Source organism: Equus przewalskii, chromosome 3 (genome assembly GCF_037783145.1).
Source record: "Equus przewalskii isolate Varuska chromosome 3, EquPr2, whole genome shotgun sequence".
Lineage (NCBI taxonomy): Eukaryota > Metazoa > Chordata > Mammalia > Perissodactyla > Equidae > Equus > Equus przewalskii.
Window position 1 is genome coordinate 119,386,774 of NC_091833.1, and position 26,926 is coordinate 119,413,699.

At 51.7% G+C, this 26,926-nt stretch overlaps 1 protein-coding gene across 6 annotated transcripts in view; it reads right to left on the reverse strand.

The window, feature by feature from the left end:
* The window catches only part of PDE6B (phosphodiesterase 6B), a 35,410-nt gene extending 17,990 nt beyond the window's left edge, over nt 1-17,420 (reverse strand). For all 6 annotated transcript variants that reach the window (XR_011538394.1, XR_011538393.1, XM_070613512.1 and 3 more), the window contains exons 1-3: nt 15,374-17,420; nt 10,856-11,008; nt 10,430-10,519 (exon numbers count right to left, since the gene is read on the reverse strand). Coding sequence is in view for 4 of the 6 variants with exons in the window: in XM_070613512.1 (XP_070469613.1) it covers nt 10,430-10,519; nt 10,856-11,008; nt 15,374-15,913 (783 nt within the window). In the remaining 2 variants the exon portion in view is untranslated. The remainder of the gene's footprint in view (nt 1-10,429; nt 10,520-10,855; nt 11,009-15,373) is intronic.
* Nucleotides 17,421-26,926: the final 9,506 nt, after the last annotated feature.

A 26,926-nucleotide genomic window follows, 5' to 3' on the forward strand; every position in this document is an offset into this window, starting at 1 on the left:
AAAGTGCTTAATTGAGACGTGAATGTCCAGTGCTGGAAGGCCATTTTAGAATCCCACTGGAAGCACGTCTGTACATGCATGTGGTCTGAGGAGTTGGGAACAATGAGTTTCCAGATAGTCTGTGTTTCCTAAGTGTCAGCAATTCATTTGCTGGAATGATATCTATTACCTCGTTTAGGTCTGGGGGACAACTGGACAACAGAAAAGACAGAAATCCCCAACTCTTAGATTCACTTTCTAATGGGGAGGGGCTAGAACATGAACAGAGAAAGCAAACCATCCGGCTTGTTCCCAGGAGAGGAGTAAGTGGAAAGGAACACAGCAGGGTTGGGTAAGGAATGGGGACCAGGGTGGGGGTGCTCAGGTCAGGGAAGATCTCCCTGCAAAGGAGCCATGGGGTATGCGGGGATGAGGTTCCTGGCAGAAGGACCAGCAAGTGCAAAGGTCTTTGTGGAGGAGCATGGCTGGGGAGAGCGGTGGTCTGGGGAGAGCCAGGAGGGGCAGCAGATTGCAGGGGAGCCCCTGAAGGCCACCCAGTCACACAACCTAAAGTTTCAAAGTATGGCTCTGACTGCTGAGTCAGGGTGGACTGATGAGAGGTGCATAAGGAAAGGGACCCTGAGACAGTATGTATAAAGGGGATCCAAAAATTAGGGGTGACCGGAGAGGGAGGTGGGGCTCAGGACATAACAGGTAGAGAAGTAAAAACCTGGCTTCTCCTGGGATTTGACTTTCCTGGAGGGAACATGGTCCCCCTGGGTGAGACACATGGCGGGAAAGTGTGTGTGGTGGACAGGGCCCAGAAAATGTTCCTGGACTTGCCTCCCCAAGGCCCACACCTGGGGTGTGCAGGGTTGGATTTGAATCTTGACCTGAGGCCACTGTTTTGGAGATGCTGATGGTAAGAATTTGGGGAAATATCCCCACAGCAATGAAGTTAAGGGGCCTGGCTGAGAGGAGACTGCACTCCTTGCTCTTGGGAGGAAAGGAGAGCTGCAGTGCAAGAGCAGAATGAGAGCCACTCAGAACACAGTCCCGAGGGAGGTGGGTTAGACCCTGCCCCGGGCAGAGGGATAAGCAGACAGAACACTTGAGGAAATAATGGCTGGAACCACCCCAAGTAGGATGAACTCAAAGAGACCTAACTGAGACACATTATAATCACACTGCTGAAAGCCAAAGGCAAAGAGAATTTGGAAAGCAGTGAGAGAGAAGTGAGTCACCATGTACAAGGGACCCCCAATGAGATCATCAGCAGATTTCTCATCAGAAACTTTGGATCCAGAAGGCAGTGGGCTGACATATTCAAAATGGTAAAAGAAAAATAAAACTGTCAACCAAGAATCCTGTATCTGGCAAAACTGTCCTTCAAAAGTGAGGGAGACATTCAGACATTTACAGATAAACAAAAGCTGAGGGAGTTTGTTACACTAGAGCTGTCCTGGAAGAAATGTTCAAGGGCATCCTGCAGGGTGAAATGAAAGGAACTCAGGAACTCAGTAACTCAAAGCTGTGGAAATAAGTAAAACAAACTCCAACTGGACTGGACGGGGAAGGCCTGCAGGGGGGCTCCGGCCCATCCCACTGGCCAGTTACACCAAACAGGAAGTGGGACCGCTTAACTGCTGAAGGAAGACCTCTCCCTGCCAGGCAACAGCCCAGCCAATGGGAAACGCCGCAGCTCAGCCAATGAGAGACACAGCAGCTCAGCTAATGAGAAGCTGTTCTCACCCTGAACTGTTACCTTCCTCCAATGGAAACTTTCCTTTAGAACAGCCCTCCTTATTCTTCCCTTTTCTCTATAAAAGCAGCTCCCCTCCTTTGTTTTCCAGATTTGCCTATGGTTTGCCATAGCATGCACATCCTGGATTGCAGATCTTTTGGCTATTCCAAAATAAACTTGTTTCAAGGTAAAGTAACTAGAAAATTTGCCTTTTAGGTTGACAAAACCATATGAAGAAATAAAGACCTTAGTAAAAGTAAACACATGGACAAATTATAAAAGCTAGTATTATTATAACAATGAAAACTGTAAAACATTGCTGAAATAAATCAAAGAAGACATACATAGGTAGAAATACATCCAATTGATGGATTGGAAGACTCAATATTGTTACAATGTCAGTACTACCCAAAGTGACCTACAGATTCAGTGCAATTCCTATTGAAATCTCAATGATGTTTTTTCAGAAATAGGAAAACTCATTCTAAAATTCATAGGGATTCTCAAGGGACCCAAAGAGCCAAAACAATCCTGAAAAAGAAGAACAAAACTGGAGGACTGATACTTCCTGATTTCAAAGCATGCTACAAACCTACAGTAATTAAAACACTGTGGTACTGGCATAAAGACAGACATTTAGACCAATGGAATATAATAGAGATCCCAGAAATAAACCCTCATATATATGATCAAATGATTTTTGATAAAGGTGCCAAGACCATTCAATGGGGAAAAGACGGTCTTTTTAACAAATAGTGCTGAGAAAACTGTGTCTCCACATGCAAAAGAATGAAGTTGGATCCTTAATTAACACCATATACAAAAATTAACTTAAAATGGATCAAGTACTGAAATTTAAGATCTAAAACCATAAAACTTTTAGGAGAAAAAATAGGGTAAAATCTTCAGGACACTGAATTTGGCAATAATTTTTTGGATATGATATCAAAGGCACAGGTAACAACAACAACAATAGACAAATTGAACTTCTTGAAAATCAAAATCTTTTGTGCATCAGAGGTCAATATCAACAGAGTGGAAAGACAACCCATGGAATGGGAGAAAACATTTGAAAATTATATATGTGATAAGGGATTAATATCCAGAATATGTAGAGAACTCTTAAAACTCAGCAACAAAAACCAGACAACCAGATGAAAAAATGGACAAAGGACTCGAAGGGACATTTCTCCAGAGAAAATATATGAATGGCCAATAAATGCATGAAAAGATGCTCAATATCACTAATCATTAGGGAAATGCAAATCAAAACTACAATGAGATACCACCTCACACCCATTAGGATGGCTACTGCAAAAAACAACAACAACAACAACAACAACAACAAAAAAACCGCAGAAAATAACAAGTGTTGGTGAGGATGTGGAGAAATTGGGACCCTTGTGCACTGTTGGTGGGAATGTGAAATGGCACAGCTGCTGTGGAAAACAGTATGGCGATTCCTCAAAAAGTTAAAAATAGAATTACTGTATGATCTGGCAGTTCCACTTCTGGGTATATACCCAAAAGAATTGAAAGCAGGGTTTTAAAAGGATATTTGTACACCCATGTTGAGAGCAGGATTATTCACAATAGCTAAAATGTGGAAGCACTCCAAATGCCCATTGATGGATGAATGGATAAGCAAAATGTGGTCCATCAATACAATGAAATATTATTCAGCCTTAAACAAGGAAGAAGTGTCCAGCTTGGTGGTGTAGTGGTTAAGTTCCTGCGCTCTGTTTTTTGTGGCCTGGGTTTCGTGGGTTAGATCCCAGGTGCAAAGCTACATACTGCTCATCAAGCTGTGCTGTGCTGGCGTCTCATATACAAAATATAGGAAAACTGGCACAGATGTTAACTCAGCGACAATCTTCCTCAAGCAAAAAGAGGACGACTGGCAACAGATGTTAGCTCAGGGCCACTCTTCCTCACAAAAATAAAGGAAGGAAATTCTGACATATGCTACAACGTGGATGAACCTTGAGGACTTCATGTTAAGTGAAACAAGCCAGTCACAAAAAGACAAATACTGTATGATTCCACTTATATGAGGTACTTAGAGTAGTCAGAATCATAGAGACAGAAAGCAGAATGGGGGTACCCAGGGCGAGGGGGGGAGGATGGGGAGTTAGTGTTTAATGGGGATAGAGTTTTAGTTTGGGAAGATGTCAGGAGTTCTGGAAGTGGATGGTGGTGATGATTGCACAATATGAATGTACTTAATACCACTGAACTGTAGACTTATAAATGGTTAAGATGGTGGGGCCAGCCCCATAGCCCAGTGGTTAAGTTTGTGCACTCTGCTGTGGTGGCCTGGGGTTTCGCCAGTTCGGATCCTGGGCGTGGACATGGCACCGCTCATCAGGCCACCCTGAGGCAGCGTCCCACATGCCACAACTAGAGGGACCCACAACTAAAATATACAACTATGTACCGGGGGGCTTTGAGGAGAAAAAGGAATAATAAAATCTTTAAAAACAAAATGGTTAAGATGGTAAATTTTATGTTATGTGTATTTTAGCACAATAAAAATAATTGGGAAAAAATGTAAAGGGAGATGTACCCTTTACTAGACTAGACAAAGCAGACTTCAGAAGAAGGAAAATTATCAGAGGTAAAGAGGGACATTACATAATGATAAATAGGTCATTTCTCCAAGAAGACATATTAATGTGTTTGCACCTTACAACAGAGCATTGAATTACATGAAGCAAAAACTGAGAGATCTGCAAGAAGCAGTAGATAAATCCACGATTATAGCTGGAGGCTTCAATGCTCTTCTTTCAGTAACTGATAGATCCAGCAGGGAGAAAATCAGTAAGAAAATAGTCAAACTAAACAATATTGGATGTAATGGACATCTACAGACTACTTCATCCAACAGCAGCAGAATACACATTCTTTTCAAGGTCACATGGAGCATTCACCAAAATAGACATATTCTGGGCCATAAAACACATCTTAACAAATTTAAAAGTATAAAAATTATAAAGAATATATTGTCATACCACAGTGGAATTAAATTAGAAATCAATAAGAGAAATACAGTTGGAAAATTCCAAAATAGATTAAACAACATACTTCTAAATAATACATGGGTCCAAGAAGAAGTCTCCAGAGAAATTTATAAAGATTTTGAACTAAATGAAAATGAAAACACAGCTTATCAAAGTTTGTGGGATGCCATGAAAGCAGTGCTTGGAGGGAAATGCACAGCGTTGAATGGACATATTAGAAGAGAAGAAAGACTCAAAATCAATAATCTAATCTTAGAAAACTAGAAAAAGGAGATCAATTTAAGCCTAAAGCAGGTAGAAGAAAAGAAATAATAAATAAATAATAATTATTGAGAACAAGTGTATGTCCTCAAATTTGATAACTGAGATAAAATAAGTTTCTCAATGCCTTGAAAGACAAAAACTACTAACACCCACACCAGGGGAAATGGAATAATCTGAACAGACCTGAAGTATTAAAGCCATTGGATCAAGAATTAGCAATCTTCCAAAAAGAGAGTACCAGTCCCTGGTGGGTTCCCTGCTGGATTCTACCAAACACTCAGGGAAGAAATTATGCCAGGTCACTACTATCCCTTCCAGGAAATAGAAGCCGAGAGAACACTTCTAACCCATTCTATGAGGCCGGCATTACCCTAATCCCCAAACCAGATAAAGACATCATAAAAAGGAAAAATTACAAACCAAAATCTCTCATGAACACAGACGCAAAAATTCTTAACAAAATATTAGCAAAACCAATCCAACAATATGTAAAAGTAATTATACTCCATGACCAAGTGAGATTTATCCCAGGTATGCAAGGCTGGTTCAACATTTGAAAATCAGTGTAATCCACCATATTAACAGGCTAAAGCAAAAAAAAAGTAACATGATCATATCAATTGAGGGACAAAAAGCACTTGACAAAATCATCACTCATTCAGAATAAAAGCTCTAAGCAAAGTAGAAATAGAGGGACACTTCCTCAACTAGATAAAATTCTACAAAAACCTACAATGAACATGATACTTAATGTTGAGAAACTGGACATCTTCCCCTAATACTGGGAAAAAGGCAAGGAGGTCCCCTCTTACCACTCCTGTCCAACATTGTACTGGGAGTCCTAGCATGTGCAATAAGACAAGAAAAGGAAATACAATGTATACAAATTGGGAAAGAAGAAATAAAAATGTCTTTGTTTGCAGATGACATGATCACCTATCTGAAAATACCAAGCAGTCAATTAAAAAACCACCTGGCACTAATAAGTGATTGTCTTAAAGTCACAGGATACAAGGTTAACATATGAAAGTCAGTCGCTTTTCTTTATAGCAGCAATGAACAATTAGAACTTGAAATTAGGAACATAATATCACTTACATTAGCATAAAAAATTGAACGCAGGTACAAATTCATAAAATATGTACAGGATCTATATGCAAAAACTACAAACTCTGAAGAAATCACAGAGGATCTAAATAGACAGATGTTCTCTGTTCATGAACTGGAAGACCCATTATTATTAAGACACCAATTCTTCCTAACGTGATGTACAGATTTAATGCAGTCCCAATTAAAATACCAGCAAGCTATTTTGCTGGTATGGATGAACGGATTTTAAAATTTATATGAAAAGGCAAAAACACACACACCACAAAATAGCCAGCACAATACTCCAGGAAAAAAAATGTTGGAGAAATGATATTCTTGACTGTAAGACGGTAAAGCTATCGTGCTCAAGACAGTATGGTATTGGTGAAAAAATAGACACTTAGACCAACGGAACAGAATAGAGAGCACAGAAATAGGTTCATACAAATATAGTCAACTGTAGTTTGACAAAGGAGCAAAGGCAATTCAGTGGAGAAAGGCTAGTCTTTTCACTAAATGCTGTTGGGAAAATTGGACCTCCATTTACAAAAAGAGCATCTAGAACCAACCTAACAGCTTTCACAAAGATTAATTTAGACCTAAGTGTAAAACAAAAAACTGCAAAACTTCTAGAAGATGACAAGGAAAAATCTAGGTGACCTTGGGTTTGGTGATGAGTTTCAAAATACAACGCCCAAGTATAATTCATGAAGGACAAATGTATAAGTTGGACTTTATTAAAATTTAAAACTTCTGTTTTTACCAAACGCATTGTTAAGAGAATGAAAAGACAAACTATACCTCTGGACAAAATATTGGCAAAATATGTATCTGCTAAAGGACTTGTATTCAAACTTTACAAAAATCTTTTAAAACTAAAAATAAGAAAATAGACAATCTAATTTAAAAATGGGCAAAAGATCTGAACAGACACCTCACCAAAGGATAAGATATACAAATGGCAAATAAGTATATGAAAAGATGCTCAACATGATTTGTCATTAGGGAATTGTAAATGAAAACACTAATGAAATACACCTATTAGAATGACTGAAATCTAAATAACTGACAATACCAAAAGCTGGTGAGGATGCAGAGCGATAGGACAGGAATGTAAAATGGCACAGCCACTTTTTGGCAATTTCTTACAAAATTAAACATAGGCATACCACATTATCCAGCAACTGCACCCGTTGGTATTTACTCAACTGAATTGAAAACTTATGTCCACACAAAAACCTGTAAACAAATGTTTATAGAAGTTTTATTCATAATTGCCCAAACTGGAAACAATCAAGATGTTCTTCCACAGCTGAATGAATAAGCTGTGGTCCATCCAGACAGTGGAATATTATTCATCAATAAAAAGAAATGAGCTATCAAGCCATGAAGGAACCTTAAATGCATATTACTAAGTGAAAGAAGCCAATCTGAAAAGGCTACACACACTGTACGATTCCAACTCTATGACATTCTGGAAAAGGAAAACTACAGAGACAGTAAAATAATCAGTGATTGCTGGGGGTTTGGTGGAGGTAGAGCGTGGAGGGATAAACGGGTGGCGCATAGGAGACTTTTAGGGCAGTGAAATTATTCTTTATGATATTTTAATGGTGGATATAGTCAAACCTGGTGGTCTAGTGGTTAAGATTTGGTGCTCTCACCAACACGGCCTGGGTCCGTTTCCAGTCAGAGAACCACACCACGCTGTGGCGTCTGCATGTTGTTGTGATGCTGAAAGCTATGCTACCAGTATTCACAATGCCAGCAGGTGGACATGTTTCAGCAGAGCTTCCAGACTAAGACAGACTAGGAAGAAGGACCTGACCTCCCACTTCCAAAAAAATTGGCCATGAAAAATTGGTTATGAATAGCAGTGAAGCATGGTCTGACATACCACCAGAAGATGAGAGGATGGTGCAAAAAGACTGGACAGCGTTCTACTCTGCTGTCTCCTGGGTCGCTAGGAACTGGAATCCACTCAAGAGCACCAAACAACAATGGTGGATGCATGTCGTGACACACTTGTCAAAACCTGTTAAAATCTGCAGCACAAAAAATGAACCTGATATATGCAACTAAAGAAGCATTTAGTAGTGGGGGGACTCCAAGAAAGAACGCAGACTCTGACAAGACAATCTAACTGCATTAAAATGCATGAGCTGCCTCACTGAGCGGGTGGAGAAAAAGGTGCTGACCTAGGTGTTTTGGAATGAGGAGTCTGTAAGAGTAACGGTACAAGCAACTGCACACAGCAGTGTGCTCTGTTGACAAAGTCGCCTCCCATTGGGACACAGGTTAGCAATCCTGGCATTGCTGTACATGTGTCCTGGAACTGAACAATTAAGTAAAGGGTTATGGGATGATGGGAGCCACGTGCTTTGCTGTTGGAGTGGAAATTATGTACCAGCAAGGGGAGGAGGCCAGAATGATCCATGTGGCAATGAATTAGAGTTGGGGACATCAGCAAGAACTTGTGTTCAACTTAATGTAGACACAGTTGGTTTGATGTAGAAATAATTATAGATCGGCGTATGCTTAGGCTAGTGTGCACACGTCTATCTCTTTGCTCTGTTGGCTCAGAGGGCCTAGATGCTAGGATACCCCAGAGAAAGAGCACACCCAGCACCTACATCTTGGCTTCTAAGACCATTCTCCAATAAGAGCAGCCAGGGTTCCTTGAGGAATGGCTGACTCCAGGCTGGGCAGGAAATACGTAAATGAGCCTGGAGCATCATGTAGTTCCAGAGAGTAAGGTTGAGCAAAACCCCCCAAACTCACTAACTGATCAAATAAAGAACAACCTGAAGGCTGGAGTCGATGAGGCAGGGAACTGAGGCAACACAGGCAACAAGCTGAGCAACAGAATCAGTGAAGTCATGCTGGATTATAACCCAAGCGTGAGAAACACCCACGAGTCCAGACTGGTACAAACAAGTGACTGCGTAAATTAGGAAACGGGTGAGAAGAGACAAATGCCCCTACAGGACAGGGCTCATAGCGACTTCCTTCTGAAGAGCACCGTTCACCCAGTGTAGAGCCGCATCTGCCCATCTCAGTCCTTCAGCTTCTCCCCAGCCTGGCCCTGAGCCCTGCCTGACCGCTCGGCGGCCCCTGCTCAGCCCCTACGCTGCAGTCCCGCTGGCTGCTGGCTGTCAGCTCCTCCACGGCCTCAGGCCCTGGCCACACCCTTCCCTCTGCCCTGGGCACCCTCTCGCCCATCCTCTCCCTCAAGTGTCCTCACCACCCCTTCTGCATGGGCCACACTGCGAGCACCAGGACGGGGGCCTCGTCCTCCTTGGGCTGTGGCTTCAGCCCCACACGGTCCTGGCCCCAGGGAGGTAGCCCTCCTGGAGGGGTTTATCACAGGTGCCTATCAGCGGGGCCGGCCTGCGGCCAGGAGACCCTCAGGGGGCTTGGGTTGCCCCCAGACTGCCTGCCCAGGCTGCTCCTTTCGCAGCCCATGGATCAGGGGAGGCCCCCAGACTCAGCCTTTGTCTCCGCATGCTAAGATAGGCACAGGAGCAGCAGGCAACCAACACGCAGACAACTTCGCAGACAGAACAGAAGGTGGTGACGGTGTGGAGGGACCAGGTCACCACTGATGTCCTCTGAGGTTCAGCCCAGAGGCCACGTCTTGTGCAGCTTTCCCCAGGCCCAGAGTGAGAGGAGCTGCCTTTGGCCTCCTCTCCCAGTCCACTCACTGTTTATCCAGGCTCCCATGGGCCGGGACTCGGAGGCAGGAGGACCTGGAGGGACCCGCACTCTGCCGAGGGGCCCATCAGCTCCGCACCTGTTCCCACAACACAAGGTCTCACCTGCCTCCACCAGGTCGCCACACCTCCCAGCTCGGGGGGGAAGCAGATTCCAGCCCTGGAACTGACGGCTCTCAGTGTAGCTGGGGGCTAAATTCACCGAGGGCTTAGCACCAAGGGGTGGGTCCCTCTTCCCATTGTCCACTCATAATCCAGCCCAGCTCCTTCCAAAGAGAGCGTGAGCAGCTTCTAAGCAGGGCAGTGCCCTCAGTGTTCGCAGGTGCTCAGACCCTGTGGGCTGGAGGGTAAGGCCGTGAGCAGACAGGGAGCCAGATGAGCCTCCCACGGTTCTGGCGCGCAGAATGTCCCGTCATGGCCTCCGTGCCTGCAGCTCGGCATGCTCGCAGCACCACACCCACACCCACAAAAGCCATGGACCCTCCCCCTGGAGCTGCTGGCCCTGGACGCGCCCAGGTGGTCACAGCACCGCTGTCCTTATCCAGATGGGGTGGGCGCCTGGACACACACAGCTCTGCGCCACGGCTCGGCTCGGAGCCCTGGGAGGCTGGCAGACGTACCTGGCCTCGGCGCGTCTCACAGTTGTGGAGGTAGCTCAAGTGGTAGATCTTCAGGTTTAACGTGCCAAAATTCAGATACTTCAAGAAAACCTGAAATAGGAGTTGTAACGCCAGGAGTTAAGAACCCGGCTTTCAAATGAGTGCCAGGTGCACACTTGTGGAAGAGACACTCGGTGGCCAGGAGGAGGGGCTGCACACACTGCACAGCCGGGCCGTGGACTGGCACACACAGGCCTGGGCGCATGAAGATGCACGCGGCTGCGTGGAAGATGCAGATGCAGACGAGCCTGGCGCCGGGCCTTGGAGAGGAACACACAGACAGCAGCAGACACGCATGCCCCACCAGGCCTTGGACACGCGAGCACTCGGATGGTAGGCAGCCCGCACACACATGCGCGCACACACAGAGGGCTCCCTGACACTCACGTCTTCGTCCTCACTTGTGAAACACGGGCCATCGAGCTTGTTCACAGCCATGATCACAGCCACAACGTCTTTGCCGTTCATGACGGGGGTGGCCAGGATATTCCTCGTCACATAGCCGGTCAGCTCGTCAGCGAAGGAGCTGAAGTGGGGACACTGAAAGGCAAAGGGTGAGAAGAGAGACGGTGTTGCTGTGTGGTCACCTGCTGCTCCTGTGCTTGTCTTAGCATCTGGAGAGAAAGGCTGAGTCTGGGGGGCCTCCTCCTGATCCTGGGCTGTGAGGGGAGCAGCCCAGCCACAGGGGCCCTGGCATCCTGGCCCCGGGGTCGGGCGGGGCTAAGCTCCACAGAGGCTGCAGCCCGGGCCAGTGCTGAGCCCCAGCTGGCCCTGCCCTGGGCATCGGGATCTCAGGCAGCACAAGGACACTGCCAGCGGCCTGTCCTGCAGACTCCGTAGAGCCCTCATGGACACCTCCTGCCCAGCGCCCCGCCCAGGCTGTGGACAGACTGGGTCCTCCCCTACCTGTTGCCACTGGCTGAGCCGGCCTCCTGGACGCCTCTTGAGTCTGTCCTGTCTGCCCGTCCCCAGGCCCCTCCTGGTCCAGGCTGCCATCCCCGTCTGCCTTCAGCCGCCCTGGGGCAGCCCCCTCAGGCTCTTCCCAAAAGATGAGTGTTGGCTGAATGAAAGGTGAGCCCTAGTTGGGGGGGGAGGGTCTGCTACACCCCCAGGGCCTGTGAACTAGCCCCTCCAGGCCTTCCAGGCCTATGCTCCAGCCAGGGTCTGCTCACGGGGTCGTTGCCCCCATGATAGACCTTTGTCTGCCTCTGGCCCCCGCGGCGGCTCCCTGGGGCTTCTCCTGGTCGGGAGGGTTGAAGGGCTCTTTGGTTTCGTCTCTACAGGGAAGAGATCAGCTGAGCTTTGTCTTGGCCCAGGTGACCCAGGGTTGCCTGGACCAGGACCCCTGGTGCCCGGGACTCTATCCCTCAGAGTGGACGTGACCCGGCCTCGTCCTCTGACTATCCGGTGCTGACACTCATTTACACGACGCCAGAGTGAGCCGGCGTGGTGGCCACGGTGGACGGTCTGGAGTCAGACGGCCTGGACTGGGCTCTGGACTTCCTGCTGTATGGCCTCTGGCAGGGATGGGATGGCTCTGTGTCCCACTGCTCACCGGTCAACTTGAACAAGGGCCCCTTCGTTTTATTTTGTTCTTTGTGGCTAAAGGAACTCTCTCAGGGTTACTCAGGGATGGTCAGGGCTGTGGCAGACAGTGGGGCAACTGGCCCCAGATGACTTCTGGCGCCTTCTCCATTGCTCAGCCCCCACACAGCCCAGGGAAGCTGTACCCGCTGCCCAGCAGGGTGTCAGAGGAAGACTGCTGGGGGCAAGCGCAGCTGTGGATGTTCTTGAAAAGGGAGCACGCAGCAGGTGCCCACTCTTCTCCCTCCCGACTCCTGGAGAGGCAGCTGCCACCTGCAGCCATGTGGCTCCTGCTGTCAAAGGAACATCAATCCTCAGGTGCGAGCAGTGGCGGCGTTGGCCGTGCCACCGACTCCCATTATGCAAGGCCGCTGAGGTTCACTGGCCCAGCCACTGCCCTGGGTTTCTGCAGTGGAGCTGAGCGCCCAGGGACTCTTGCCCCAGAGCCGACGTGTGGCAGTGTCCTTGGTGCTCGGGGCTGAGTCCACGCACTCACAGCACCTGCCTGCATCCTCTCTGGGCAGCTTCACAGCACCTGCCGCTCTTGGTGCCGCCTTCCGGGCCACACCACCCAGCCTCCTGGCTCCATCCTGGTCTCTCCTTACTGTGCTCATGCAGACACGTCCCCTGCTCCCACTGCGACCTTGCAGGGCCCTGACTGCTCCCAGGTCCCTCACACCACGCCAGACACCCCCTCCACTCTCACAGCATTGGGCCTTCACCCCCTGTCTGTGGCTGCAGCCTCGGGGTATGTCTGCAGCCAGCTCACCAGTCCCTACCATACCCTCAGTGCAAGGTGACCAGACTTTGGAAGGTCAAGGTCAGGTTCTGGCCAGAGCCATGCTCTCAGAGCAGAGTCACCTAGGGGCTAGGGTCCCGCAGGAGGGAGGGCCCTGATCCTGTGCCCATTCAGGCCTGTCCCCCAGGAGGGAGGCTTGGGGCTCCCTGCCTGTGTCGCTTCTACTTCACTGTCCCCCACATCAATGTTCCCACCCGGCTTCTCTGCTGAGTCAGACCCTCTCCCCAGAGCCCTGTGGGCAGTGGGTGATGCTCGGGCTCCCGGAAACCCTGGAACCAGACCTGCCTCCCACCAACCTGGAGGCTGCTAATGCACATCTGAGGCGGACACAGGGGTGCCTCCAACTCTCCTCTCCCACTGCCCAGAGCCACGTCATCACTCACCCAGCATCCCAGCATCCCTCAGGCCTCCACCTACCTCTTGGCCTGTCCCTGCCTGGCAAGGCCAGACCTGGTTCCCAGGAGCTTCCCCACAAAGCCATGTTCCTGCTTCCATCAACCCCACAATGGTCGGTCTACATGACTGGGTTGAGACCCCCCCCCCATGAGGAGGTGTCTCAGGGCCCACTGCAATTTGGGTTGGGGGGTGTCAGAGGCCACCACAGAGCCGGGACTTGGGTCTGGTCCTGTCCAGAGGCTTGGTGGCTGTGGCCAAGCCACGTCCCTACCCTGAGCCTTCCGGGGGCTTCTGCCCGGCTGCCTTGCCACAAGCTCTCCAGGGTCTTAGGAGCCGCAAAAGGGTGGTAGGGTGACATCACAGCCCTGCGGAGTCCCCCTCCTGCCACGACACACCAGTGGTCTCTGCCATGTGAGAGGGCTCCCTGTTACACAGGCATAGAGTGCTCTCCAAAGACCACCCGCCTCGCCCCCAGATGCTGCCGGCACCTCAGGTGGAGCACAGGCCCTCTCTGCCTCAGCCTCCCCTCTGTAAATTGATGTGTGAACCTGGCAGTCTGACACTTGGCAACCCTTAGGGCTTTGTGACGCACTTTACGGAAACGGGCTTTTTGGCTGATTTAGACTCTAGTCTTGGTTCCACTGCATCTGAGATAAACAAAAGACCCAGCGAGGCCCTGAGCATTGAGGCCAACATGGTACTCCTGTCCTACAGAGGAGGTGTCGGTGGTGCTGGGTAGTCAGGGAGACCTCAGAGGAGGCCGTCCTGATGGAGGCGTCCTGAGAAGCTAAGTCCCCAGGGAGAAACAGCCGTTGAGGGGCAGACAAGAACTAGGACAGCCACGCAGTTTGAACCAGACCCTCAGAGCAACCACCAGACTAACAGCACAGCTTTGGGTGGAGGAGGGTGGCAGCTGGGGGCTGAGAGGACCATCCCAGACTCAGAGAAGGGAGGGCACAGGATGTAGCTGGGGGAGGAGGGGAGAGAGAGAGGGAGAGAGAGAGGGGGGGACAAGAGGAGGGAGGGAGACGGGGTACAGAGAGGGGGAGGGAGGAGGAGAGAAGGGGATGGTGGAGGGGAGAGGGAGAGCGCCCCCCACTGCTGAGTTTCCTGTTTTCCTGGCAGTTTGTGCTCCTGATATTCTGATTCGTGTGTGACCCATTTCCTAAAAGGAAAGTGAAGATGAAGCTAATCCCAGAGATTACTATATCCAGGTCGCTGGACCGAAGCCTGTTTAGAGCAGATACGTTTAAGAGGATTTGAGCCACGGCTGCTTCCTTCCCAGGCGCCGGGAGCTGGGGGCCGGGCACTTGTCCCTTGTCTCTAGAGACAGGGACAGCTGCTGCTTTGGAGGAGGCTTGACCCACTGGGTGATCCCCTCTGGATTCCTTCACAGGAAGTGGAAGAGGCTGATCCAGCTCACGGCTCCCAGGCTGGACCCTCTTGGAGGTGGTGGCGGGGAAGGGAGAGGAGCAGGACGTGGGCTGCATCTCCCCAGAGCCCCTTGTCCACCTCGGGGCCTCTGTCCCTCACACGTCCGACAGGCACCTCAAACTCAGTGCATCCCAGACTGACATCACCTTCCCCCACCCCATCCACACTCTTCCCCCCGGGGGCAGCGGTCCTCCTGGTGCATGGGCCACACGCAGCAGGGTCACTGGCACTCTCTCCTTCCTGCCCAACAAGAACTGGTCCTCCTGAATCTCTCAGCTCCTGCACTGCTGTCCACCACCCCCCCCGCCCTGCCCTGGACCAGCCCTGGCCTCTCGCTGCTTCTCCTGAACCCCCAAAGCTGCCCTCGCAGTGAGCAGCGTGGTCTCCTATGGGGTTGTGAGCTTGGGGCTCTGGGGGCAACAGCCCCTGCTCTGACCCCTTCCTCCTCAATGCCCCGTCCAGGGAGCCGTGGGTCAAGGGGACAGCAGGGCCTTCCCAGGCCGCCCTCCCAGCTACCTCAGGGCTTCCTTCCTTCCCGCGAGCTCCGACTGGGCTCCATTCCACTCGTCAGCCCCACACCCTCGGCCACCTTCCTGAAAACTGAGGGTCCCCACACAGCCTGTGGGTTGACCTGTCCCATGGGGCCCAGGGTAACCCCTCACCCGCCCTGCGAGGTGTGGTCCAGAACCCACCTCGGTCACATCCTCAACGTTCACCGTTTTCTTGGTCTGAGCCACATGGCCCACGACCCCAGTGTCCAGCGGGAAGACAATCTCAGAGTCAGGGGGCACCAAGCAGTCCTCCAGGATGCTGTCGGGCTGCACGCTGAACAAGCGTGTGGCGAGCTCAGCCACGCCGTTGCGCTGGCGGTACATGAAGAGGCTGCAGCGGTCGGCACGCAGGATGGTGCAGAGGCGTCGCAGGATCTTGAAGACCACCCGCTCCATGTTCACGCTTTCCTGCATGTCCTGCACCAGCTCGAACAGGGCCGCACTCTCTTCTACCTGGCATAGCTCACGGAAGCTGGTGCAGTCTGCTGGGCATCCGTCCTCATGGGCACCGGCCACATTCTCTGGGCTCAGCTTCTTCCCAAAGTACTGGTCCGTGAAGCTGGGGTTCTGGTTGAGGAAGTCCTGCACCTGCTCCTCGCTGAGGCTCATGGTGTCCCGCTGGCTGCCTGGGAGAAGCCGCCAGTCCCCAGGCACACACGGACTCCCAGCAAACACTGTCATCAGCAAAGCCTTTCTTAGTGACGATTACTGAGTCCTGGGAGGGCACCAGCTGACTCACCCACCGCTGCCCCCCTTGCTGTAGATCTCCAGCTTCGCACCTCCCCTGGGAAAATCAGATGCCTGGAAGGGGGCAGGGATACCACTCTAGGGCTCCCACCTGTGGCAGAGGTCCTGGGCGGCGGCAGCCAGGCCCTCGCACTTGATACCTGGGAAGGAGGTAATCCCACAGACGCTATGAGCCTTTCTGCCTGGGGGTCTGCCCGAGAATTTGGGATCTCCTGGGTGCCCAGACCTGGGCTCAGGCGTGCTGGGGAGGTGGCCAGACCAGCCTTGCCTTGGGGACATGCAGCCCTGCTCCAGACAAGGAGGGGAACTCCCCGACTGTGCTAGAGGTCATGCTGGGTTCAGCTCTGTGCCTCATCCCCACAGAAGGAAGTGGGGAGAAGGGAAGAAGGTGGCCAGTGCCCAGCGTGGAGGTGGGACCACAAGGTGGGGGTTCGCACAGACTTGCCCCTCTCTTTGCTGGTGGGGTGCAGTCTGGTCACTCAGTCTTACAGGCGAGGGGTCTGCAGTGAGAACCAGACTCCTGAGGGCACAGCAGTGCTGCAGGTAAGAGCTGGCACCTCTTGTTGGAAGTCACCTCAATGATCCCCCACCACACATCTCTCCTTGGCCTCACTCCTACTTATTGGGCACCTTTATTCATGTTGCTAGACCCTCTGCTCCCACAGAGTCCAAAACTGCACTGTGGGCACTGCCGTGTTTTACAGATGGGTCTGCGTCGGAGCATCTGTGCCTCAAAGGGACTGTCACGCCTAGATGGCAGCAGGTGCTTCTCACCGAGGCTTGTCCATCTGCCCTGGGTGTCACACAGATATTAGCTTCTCTGTGAGCCGTGGTGTGATTAAAAAGAGGTTGGATTGCACCTGGAGGACTCAACCCAGGTCTGTCTGACTCTCCTGATGCAGGAGGGCTCTTTACTCCACATAAAAGAGACTGTGTGCAGATGTGTGTGCATGTGTGTGCACATGCATACATGTCCGTGCATGTCCACACATGCTGGGTGTGCATGGATGTGTATGTGCATGCTGGGTGTGTGTGTGTGTGTATGCATACATGTGTGTGTGTGCTGGGTATGTGTGTTCATGCATGCTGGGTGTGCATGTGTGTGCATATGTGTGTGTGCCGATGGACTGCTGGGAGGTTCGGGGTGTAAACTGCTGTTCACTTCACTCGGCAGAGACTGGGTGGGCTCACCTTCTGAAGCAGGAGCCAGGAGCCCTGCCAACTGGTCCTGTGTGCAGAGGCATGGAAGCAGAAAGGTTTAGTCCGAAGGACTCCAGACCCCTCCCGCCAAGGACCGGGAACCATAATCCAGGCCCTCAACTGAGGGAAACAGCCTACGGTTTTTTCATTTCTTCCTCAGGTTGCCAGTGTCTATATCATCACCACTGTTTTGGCCAGGACGCAGGTTTGTGTGTGGTTCTGACTTTTACTGCATTCAGCTGGTAAAAAGTTGTGCATGCATGTATGAGCAAGCGTATGCGTGTGTTAGTGTGTGTCCGTGTATAAGTGTGCACACGCGTGAGTGTGGGGCCAGGGTGGCCTCTTGTGCTTAGACAAGTTTTCTCAGCACAAGTCTTGGTTCCAGGGGACCTTCTGCGTGGGCTCCGGGCTGGTTCCCTGCAGCTGCACCGGCCACAATGGTCCAGCTGGCCAAGCACGGGGCGTGGGCCCTTGCGCTGTGACGTTCCTGCCTCCGCTTAGTCACGCAGCAGATTCCTTTCAGGGATCTGCTCCGAGGTCTCCCACTTTTCCTAAAAATAGTGAGTTTCTGACTGAAGATGAGGGAGAGTGGGATGGGGGTGGGGGGAAGCAGGTGCTGTGGTGCTTGGGTTTGGGGCCAGGCTGTGGGTCGCCTCTCCCTGAGTCCAGCCCCTGACAGCTTCCAGAGCACTTCCAGTGTATTGTCTCTAGACGCTCTGAGCTGGAGTCCAATCATGCTGGGATGTGAGGGAAATGCCAATGAGGCAGCCATCTGGCTGTGCGGCCCGGGGGAGCTGGGTCTTTGGTGGGACACGTCTCAAATCCTCAGCTCACCCCCACCCTGATGCCCCCTCTCGGTGCTGCGGCCCACCCTTCCTGCTTCTGCTCGCTCGCTCCTGTCAGCTGGGCCCTCCTCTGCTCTCTCCTTCGCCCTCCCTTTTCCTGGCAGGGCTGAGGACAACGGGGAGAAGGCGTGAAGCTCACCTGGTATGGGCGTGAGAGTGCTGAATGGGGCAGCCCCATTGGGGCAGGGAGGCCCCCAGGTGAAGCTGTGAGGGGAGGTGGCCGCAGTGGGAGCAGCATGGCTGTGGGCTCAGAGGCATGACGTGTTCAGGGTACATGGAGTGATGAGGGCTCCATGCAGAGTGGGTGGGGAGTGGAGGAGGGTGCTGGCTGAGGAGCTGGGGGCACCACTGTGCCACAGCCAGTCACCTGGGAGCACCGGGTGGAGAGAAGGGACCCAGAGTGAGGGTGCACCCACACACAGCTTGTCATAACACGTGTGCTGCCTGACTCACACCTGTGGCACCTGTGTCTCTTTACCTGTGGGTTTCCCTGCCTCTGAGCCTGCAGTGCTTGCAGAGCAGAGTCACCAGGAGTTAACGCCCCCAGAGGTGCCCTTGGCCGGTGACTAGTAAGGTCACGTGTAAATGCCCCAACTACCTCACCTGCGGGGCCCAGGGCTAACTGCTCAACAACATTCTGTATCAGCTCCTTCCCCTTTCTCATTTGACTCCCTGACACACCTAGTGGTGGTGCCTGGGGCCCCTGAGCAGGGCCTGAGGGTTGGACTCTTGATGCAGTTAATCCCCTGTGAGGATCACCTGTCAGGTGTGTCTGTGAGATGCCCCTGTGAGGGACACCTGTGAGGTATGTCTGTGTGGTACACCTTGGGGTACATCTTTGAGGTGTGCCTGAGGTACAATTTTGTGGTACACCTGTGAGGTGTGCCTGTGATGTACACCTGTGAGATGCACCTGGTGTACATCTTTGAGGTGTGTCTGTGAGGCACACCTGTGAGGCACACCTGTGAAGTGCACCTGTGAGATATTCATGTGTAGTACAGACTTGAGATACACCTACGAAGTATGCCTATGAGATACACTTGTGAAGGACACCTGTAAGGTACTCCTTGAGGAATACCTGTGAGGTATGCCTCTGAAGTGTGCCTGTGAGGTACATCTGTGAGGTACAACTTTGAGGTAAACCTGTGAGATAAGCCTGTAAGGTACACCTGTGAGGTGTGCTGGTAAGATAAGCCTGTGAGATACATCTGTGATGTATGCCTCTATTGTGCCCCTGAGGTACCCCTGTAAGGTACACCATGAGGTGTATCTCGAAGTACTCTTATGAGGTGCACCTGTGAGGTGTGCCTGTGAGGCTCGCCTTTGAGGTGCACCTCTGAGTAAACCTGTGAAGTACATCTTTGAGATATACTTGGTAGGTATGCCTGTGAGCTGCCCCTGTGACACACCTGTGAGGAATGCTTGTGTGGTGCACCTGTGAGCTGCACATGTGACGCATACCTGTGTTCAAGGACCCATCAGATACAGCAGATAACTTCTCCATAGATGAACCTGAGGGACATTGAGGAGAAATTGGATTGCTCCTTTGCTAGGTTCCTATTAATTTTACCTCATCATAATGTGGAATTTTAAAATTAGCAAGCACATCCTGGAAGCCATTTATAACAAGGAATATGTCTCAAATAGCTATTACATGAAGAGAATTCTAGTTTCTTGTCCCAAACTGTGGAGAAGATGCATTTCGCAAGGAGCATTATGCTCTGAAATTAAAATTAACCAGTCAGGAGCAAAGGCAAGAGATGGAAGGGGTGAGGAAATTGGAGTCCACATTCAGAAATCTCATGAAACCTGCAGTGCAGAGAAATGGACGCACCTGTTAGGACCTTTGCTTCCCTAGGACGAGTTTTGCTGGAGAGATGACAGGAGAGGTGTTACCTGGCCATCTGGTTGTGAAAGGACAGATGCTAACATGGGAGGTGGGGTGAGGCAGGGAGATGCCTCGGACTCCAACCCCAGGACAGGGCCTGGGGTGTGTGGGCTGAGGTAGGGGTGTGCACCCACAGCCCTGGCTCTGTCCTCTGCCCCTACCAGCTGCCTGACCTCAGGACAGTCTCCTGACTTCTTTCGTTTCTGGCCAGGAAGGATCTTGCTGTGTTGTTTTGCAGCTGAGAAATGGCGTTGTAAAGCGTGTGGCACGGGCAGTGTACATCATGAGGTCCTGCTGAGAACAAGTCACAGAGGACGGCTGCCCCCCTGCCTGACAGGGAGAGGGGAGGGGAAGGCTGGGGGTGTGGGAGAGAACAGAGGCCAAGTTGTCAGAGGGCATCTGGAGGGAGGAGGTGCAGAGCCGGGAGCAGAGGGCTGAGGGGGCGATGTGGCTGCCTGTCTGGGCTCTGTGCTGATCTGGTTGGGGAGCCGAAACTTGGGTAAAAGGTAAGGTTGGACCAAGAAGAGGAAGCAAGGCCTGTGTTTGATCTTTAGGGAATGGAGTGTAGGAGAAACTGGAACTTCCTCACTTGTATTTTGTGATTGTCTTCTCTGTAGGACAGGCTTGATGTGTCAGGACTCCTGGCATGGGGGGGGAGGTGTACCTGCGAATGGGACCACACTTCTCTGCTGGGGATGTGGCCAGAGGGCAGCACCATGTGGTCCCTGAGATGGGTGCACAGAGCATCAAGGGCAGAGGCAGGGGCAAGAGGCAGAACACATGTTCTTTCTGACAGTCTGGGTGGCCCTGGCCCCATCCCAGCCAGATCTGTGGTGTCCCCAAGGGCAACTTTTGGGGTTTATGACTGATTGTCTCTGATGGGCCAGCCCCCAGCGGCAGGCAGGACAGGGAGGGGAAAGGGAGGGGCTGCGTGAAGCAGCTGAGGTCTCCTAGGCCAACTGGCCAGGGGCTGGCCACAGCTGCCAGACTTCTTAAGAGTAAGGTCATCTTAGACCATCTAGCCTCAAGCCAGCTGCCAGCTGACCACAGCTGCAATGTGACCTGAGGCAAGACTAGAGAACTGCCCAGCCCGAGTGAGGGACACACAGAATCACAGGCAAATGAATGTTTAAGCCACTAAGTTTTGGGGCATTTTGTCACGCAGCAAAGAGTCGCTGTTGGTCCTGGATGTTCCCTAGAACACAGAGCCTGGGGCGTGGGTTAGGCGCGCACCTTTACGAGGGAGATGCAATCCCAAGCAGCAGCGCAGGGTGGGTGGAAAGTGAGACGTTGAGGAACTGAAGCAAATCCAGGTTAGCAAGCTGAGCCCTGGCTCTCGAGGAGCCGCAGACACAGCTGGTGCTCAGCAGGTGCTCCCTCTTGGCCACGTGCACAGAGAAGCCAGGGGAACCTACTTTCTCTCTCTCCAGCCTCCTGCTTCCCGTTGCTCAGAGTCTGCCCCATGGGGAATGAGCCCTCCACAGTTGCAGGGGTGCTCCCAGCCCCTTGGGCAGCCATTGAGAAACCCAGATGCCCCTTCCCGTGGGGTGGAGTTTCATCCACAGCCAGAAGTGGCAGGAGAAGCCAGCCAAGAGGGAGAATGTGCCCTCTCCAGGCAGGAGGTTGGTCAGAGCCAGGTGGGCCAGTCGGCGGTGGCTGAGGTGTATCAGCAGCAAGGGCCTGGGGCACTAAGTCAGCCCCAGGGGCCACAGGTGGGCCTGACCCATGTTCCCAGGGCGTCAGTACCAGATAGGAGGCAGTTCTTCAGTTGAAACAGAACGTGTTATAGTCACACAAGAAAACATGCATTGTTGGAGAGCTGGAAATACAGACAAAGAAAGGATCACTCCTCCCCCACCACAAAGACGCCTGGGGGTGACGAGTCTGTGGGGCAGACGCAGGCCTGTCTCACCAACGCCGCTTCCTCCCAAGAGCGGTGCGTTTATTGATAAAGCAAGATCCCCCCTTGCCCCCCGACTGCTTGCTCTTTGTACACACGTCGATGTGAACGATTCTACAGTAGGACCACAGGACACACGTCGTTTTGTAGCCTGCCCATTCGTATTTTTAGTGGCTGCACAGAATTACATTATGTGTAGGTTCCGTAAGTTATTTAACTAATTTCCTATTCACGGACATTTAGGATGCTTCTGCTTGGGTTTTTGAGGGAAAAGAAGTGATACCCTGTTTTCTGCCTGAGTTCTGGAACAGCTGAGAGAGTGGATGGAGAGGGCGTAGGGCCTTTGTTGCTGAAGGTGCTCTGTGGAAGGTGTGGCCTTGTGTGCTGGCCAGGTGGCCTTGTCGACACTGCCTGCCTCCCTGGCCAGCACTGGGGACAGCCCACACTTACCCAGGCTAGTACCTGACATGAACCAGGGGAAGAGGGCAGAAGAGACCCAATCCCTCAAGGTGACAGATTTTCATGGTTTCGCTTCACTTGATCAAAAAGAGGACCAGTGGCTGTGGCCGCCAACCAGGTGGCATCCAGCCTCGGTGTGGGAGTGGGGGGTTAGAGGGGCACACGGGTGAGCTGAGGGCAGCAGGGAAGTGGGAGAGGGCGTCTCCTCATACTGGAGGGGTTTGTCTTTTAAAAACTAGAATAAAGAAGGCTCTGATGAATTAACTTCTGCCTTTTGTTTTTTAACCTGGGATGTGTGAATGTGACCTTATTTGGAAATAAAGTCTTTGCGGATGAACCAATTTAAGACGAGGCCATCCTGGATTAAGGTGGGCCCTAAATCCTATCCCTGGTGGGTCTTCATAAGAAGAGGCACAGAGAAGCCCACCTGGGGACAGAGGCAGAGACTGGAGGGGACGCCGAGGGATGCCAAGGATTGCCAGCCACCACCAGAGCTCGAGAGAGGCGTGGAATGGCTTCCGCCCCAAGAGCCCCCAGAGGAAACCAGCCCTTGATCCTGGCCTTCCAGCTTCCAGAACTGAGAGATGACAAAATTCTGTTGCTTTAAGCCCCCCACTTTGTGTGTTTGGCTTGGGCAGCCCTAGAAGACTAACACAGGTGACCGGCCAGGTTCTGCCTGTGGGCCACAGTTTGCCTGGTGTGAGCCCAGCACAGCCTCATCCTTCTGGCCAGCGACTGGTTGGGGACCAGATCTGAGGCACCTGAACGGTTTCCTGACACCTGCTCCAGTGCAGAAGGGAGCGCTGGGCCCGCGCTGGCCAGTCCTGGCCTTCCCCTCTTCTGGATGTGCACGGTGGGTGTCCATGTGCAGCCGTCTGGGGAAGGCTGGTCTGAGGACAGAGCCAAGACTAGAGGAGGGAAGGGCCCGAGAACTCGAGGGGACGGAGCTGGAGGCTGCCCTCCTCTGCAGTTTGTCGTTTCAGCCCTTGCAGCAGCTCTTCTGTAACCCGTAGGCAAACCCATTGCAAGAGACTCATCTGGACAAAACATTCAGGTATTGGACTAGCCAGGGCTCCCCAGAGAAACAGAACCAATAGGCTAGAGAGACAGAGAAAGAAGATTTATTTTAAGAAATTGGCTCAGGCGGTTATGGAGGCTGAGAAGTCCCACAATCTGCTGTCCACGAGGTGGAGACCCAGAGGAGGCGGCCGTGTCAGTCCCAGTCCTGGTGCCGCAGCCTGATGTCCCAGAATGCTCCCTTCCTCCACCTTTTGTTCTGCTCAGGCCCCCAGCGGATTGGATGAGGCCCAATCACGTTGGGGAGGGCCTCTGCTTTACTGAGTCCACCGATTCAAACGCTCGTCTCATCTGCAAACACCCTCACAGACCCACCCAGAAACAATGTTTAGCCAAATATCAGGGCACCCTGTGGCCCAGCCAAGTTGCCACATAAAAGTGACCACTGCAGTTATTTAAAGGTCAGCTGTTATACTGTAGAAGGCCAGCTCTGATCATCAGGCCCCTCCAAGTGGGGATGGCCCATGAAAAGGCAGTGCCTCACCCTCTGAGACCAAATACAGTCTCCCCGGTTCGCAGCTGCAACAGACACCCACCGGCCAAAGCCTGCCCCCCGAGACGGCAGCTGGGGCTGAGCTGGCCCCGATCTGAGACATGTATTCTCGTCCCTTCTGCTTCTGTCCAATGAGCTTCTGCTCAGCTGTCCACGTGCACTCTGTGTGCATGCCCAGGACACACATGGGAAAGTTCATACTAGCTTTGTCCATAATATCCCGAACTGGAAAGAAGCAAATCCTCGCTCTCAGGAAAATGGATAAATAGGTTGTAGCATATTCACACAATGGTTTAGTATCTAGCAATGAAAGTGAATGCACTACAGACACAACAACAACAGGGACGAATTTCACAGACATCAAGTGGAATGAAAGCAGCCACAGAGCAATCATGCCCTATGGTTCCATTTATACAAAGTTCAAAAACAGGCAAAGCCAAACTAAAACGCTTAGGGGTTTGTGCCTGGGTGATGGGAGTAGAAATAAACACGAGGAAGTGGTTTCAAGTGAGGTCAGCAGAGCCTTTGTCAGGAGGGAGACGATGCTGCGACCTCGAGTCCGGCCACGTTCTGTCTCTTGACTCAGGGCAGGTATACACATGCTCATTTAAATGCCATTAAACTGTTACATGTATATTTTACAGATTTTCCTGTGGATTTATTATATTTCACAAGACAAATGCTTTTAAACTACTAATTAAAGTGCGTGCTTGTGTCTCCAAGAACTACTGGCTCTGGTTTTGTGAGAGTGAGTTTTGGGGGTTAGTTGTCACTGGTGCAGAGTTGGCACAGAGATACCTGTGCTGCATCTGTAAGTGAAGATCAATAATGATTGTTCCTGGAAAAAATGGGCTGAGAATTAAAAATAAAAGAAAATTGAGTATTTAGCCAGGTAAAAAGGTAAAAATACTAACAAGTTAAATGATAAACCAATTAGAAAAAAATAATTAGAATCAGCCAAATTAATTGGAGTCAATACTCTAAGAGATTGGTTTTTAAATGCTAACAAATATGTAAATATTAAAATGCAATTCAAAGGAGATAGGGAAAATATTCTTCCCTTAATATGTGATTACTGCTGTAATCAGAAAACAGACATGACGGTTTAGAAACGTCATCGTCTCTGGGCGCTGGCTCCCTGTCTTCAGGAGGCAGTGACATGTCCCATGTGGAGGTGCCACAGGGTCCCTGGGCAGATGCCTGGCATGGGGTGGGCTCTGTGATTTTTAAAATAACTCCTCTTTCCCTGACAGCCTGTAGAAAGGTGTCTGGTGGTGATTCTTTCCGGAGTGGCCCCCTGCTGACCCCTGAGCCCCCAAATCACCCAACTGTGGGCTGCAGCTGCTCCGGGTCCCCCGCTGACCACACTGAGGAAAGGCAGGAGGAATGCTGCAGGGTGGCTGGGAGGGAAGGGGCTTCACTGGTGAGCCTGGAGGGGTTGGGAGAAAGGATTCTGCCAGAAAGCAATGGAATCAGCTTTCAGAATGTGCAGAGGCCATTTCCGTTTATGCCCTGGTTCCAGATGCCGGAAACCAGCCCAGGTGCAGGGGTTCTCACTGTGAGGGAGGGGCAGTTACGGGGTCTCCGTGAGCCTGACAGACACCCTAAAAGGAAGCTTCGTCTGACAGGGACCACACGCTGCTGCCCCCTCCTCCTGAAGACACAGAGGCATTCACTCAGGCAAGACAGCTGCCTATCTCCTGAGTGCCAGGCAGTGAGTGGGGGCAGACACAAGACTGCAGAGCACGGGTTGAGCACCACGATGGGGCAGGACCCCTCTGCTTGTCCCCAACCCCATCTTCACGCTGCATCTCCTCCTAAAACACACACCACAGCAGCCTCCCGCCCTGTTCGGCCCTCCTCACCCTCAGGAAGAGGTCCACACTAGCACAGCACAAGACCCTGCAGGACAGGGCACCTGCTGGTCACTCTCTGCCCCCAGCTTTTCTCCAGTTCCACGCTCTCTCCTCAGGGCCTTGCCCTCCCTCCTCCTGACTCCCTCCCAGAGAGGCTTCCCTCACCTCAACGTGGGCTTCTCCTGCCTGCTGGCCTGGGCTGTGTCAGCTGGCCCGTTCCCCTGTGAGCAGAACCGGACTGACATTTAGATTCTGTCACAGGAGAGAGTGACCCAAGTTTGGCTGCTGGTCACTCATTCATTCATTTGCTCACTCATTCATTCCATGCAGCCAGGGTAGGGCCCAGGAATGGGGAGGGGGCAAGTCGGACATGAACTTGACTGCACTGAGCTCCTGAATAACTGCGGACTGATTAGAATCTAGACCAAGGAGTCAAAACACCATGTCACTTATTGATCCAGATACTGAGACCACTGGGGATCCTGCCTGTTTTGGGGGATCCAGTGCCAGGGGCAGGGGAGAGGGACGTGGGAAGATAGGGAGACGGGGGGCAGTAGTCAGTGGGTGCAGGGAGGTGGGTGCAGGGAGTTAGTCGGGTGCAGGGAGTTAGTGGGGTGCAGGGAGTTAGTGGGTGCAGGGAGAAGGGGGCAGGGAGTTATCGGGGTGCAGGGAGGCGGATGCAGGGAGTTAGTGGGTGCAGGGAGGTGGAGTAGGGAGGCAGGGCACAGAGTCTGGGTTTGAATCCTGGCTCCCCAAAGTCTCTGACTTGTTCACGGAAAGCCTCAGTGAGGACAATAGGACCACCTGCCTCAGGGTTTATTGCAAGGACTAAATAAGAAAGCTCATGCAAAGCACTCATCACAGTGTCTAGAGGACGGCAGACACCCAACAAAAGCCAGTTATTATTAAGGGAGGTGAAGCTAAGATGTAAGAAATGAGAAGGCAGAAGCCAGAGCGGATGTGGCAAGAGGCACATACAGCAGAAAGAGGGAACAGCATATGCAAAGGCCTTGTTGCAGGAAGAGGTGGGGTGAGTTTAAGGAACAGGGAGGTGTTCAGGAGGATGCAGGCATCTGGGGAAGGGTGGGGGGAGGGCGCTGGAGAATAGAGGCGGCCAGATGTCCGAGAAATACACTGCTGACCCGCCTGGTTTGGGTCCTTTGATGGCAGAAGCCGCCAAACAGCCTCTCCCAGCAAGGCCCCGCCCACCCCGCCCAGGTGGACTCGCC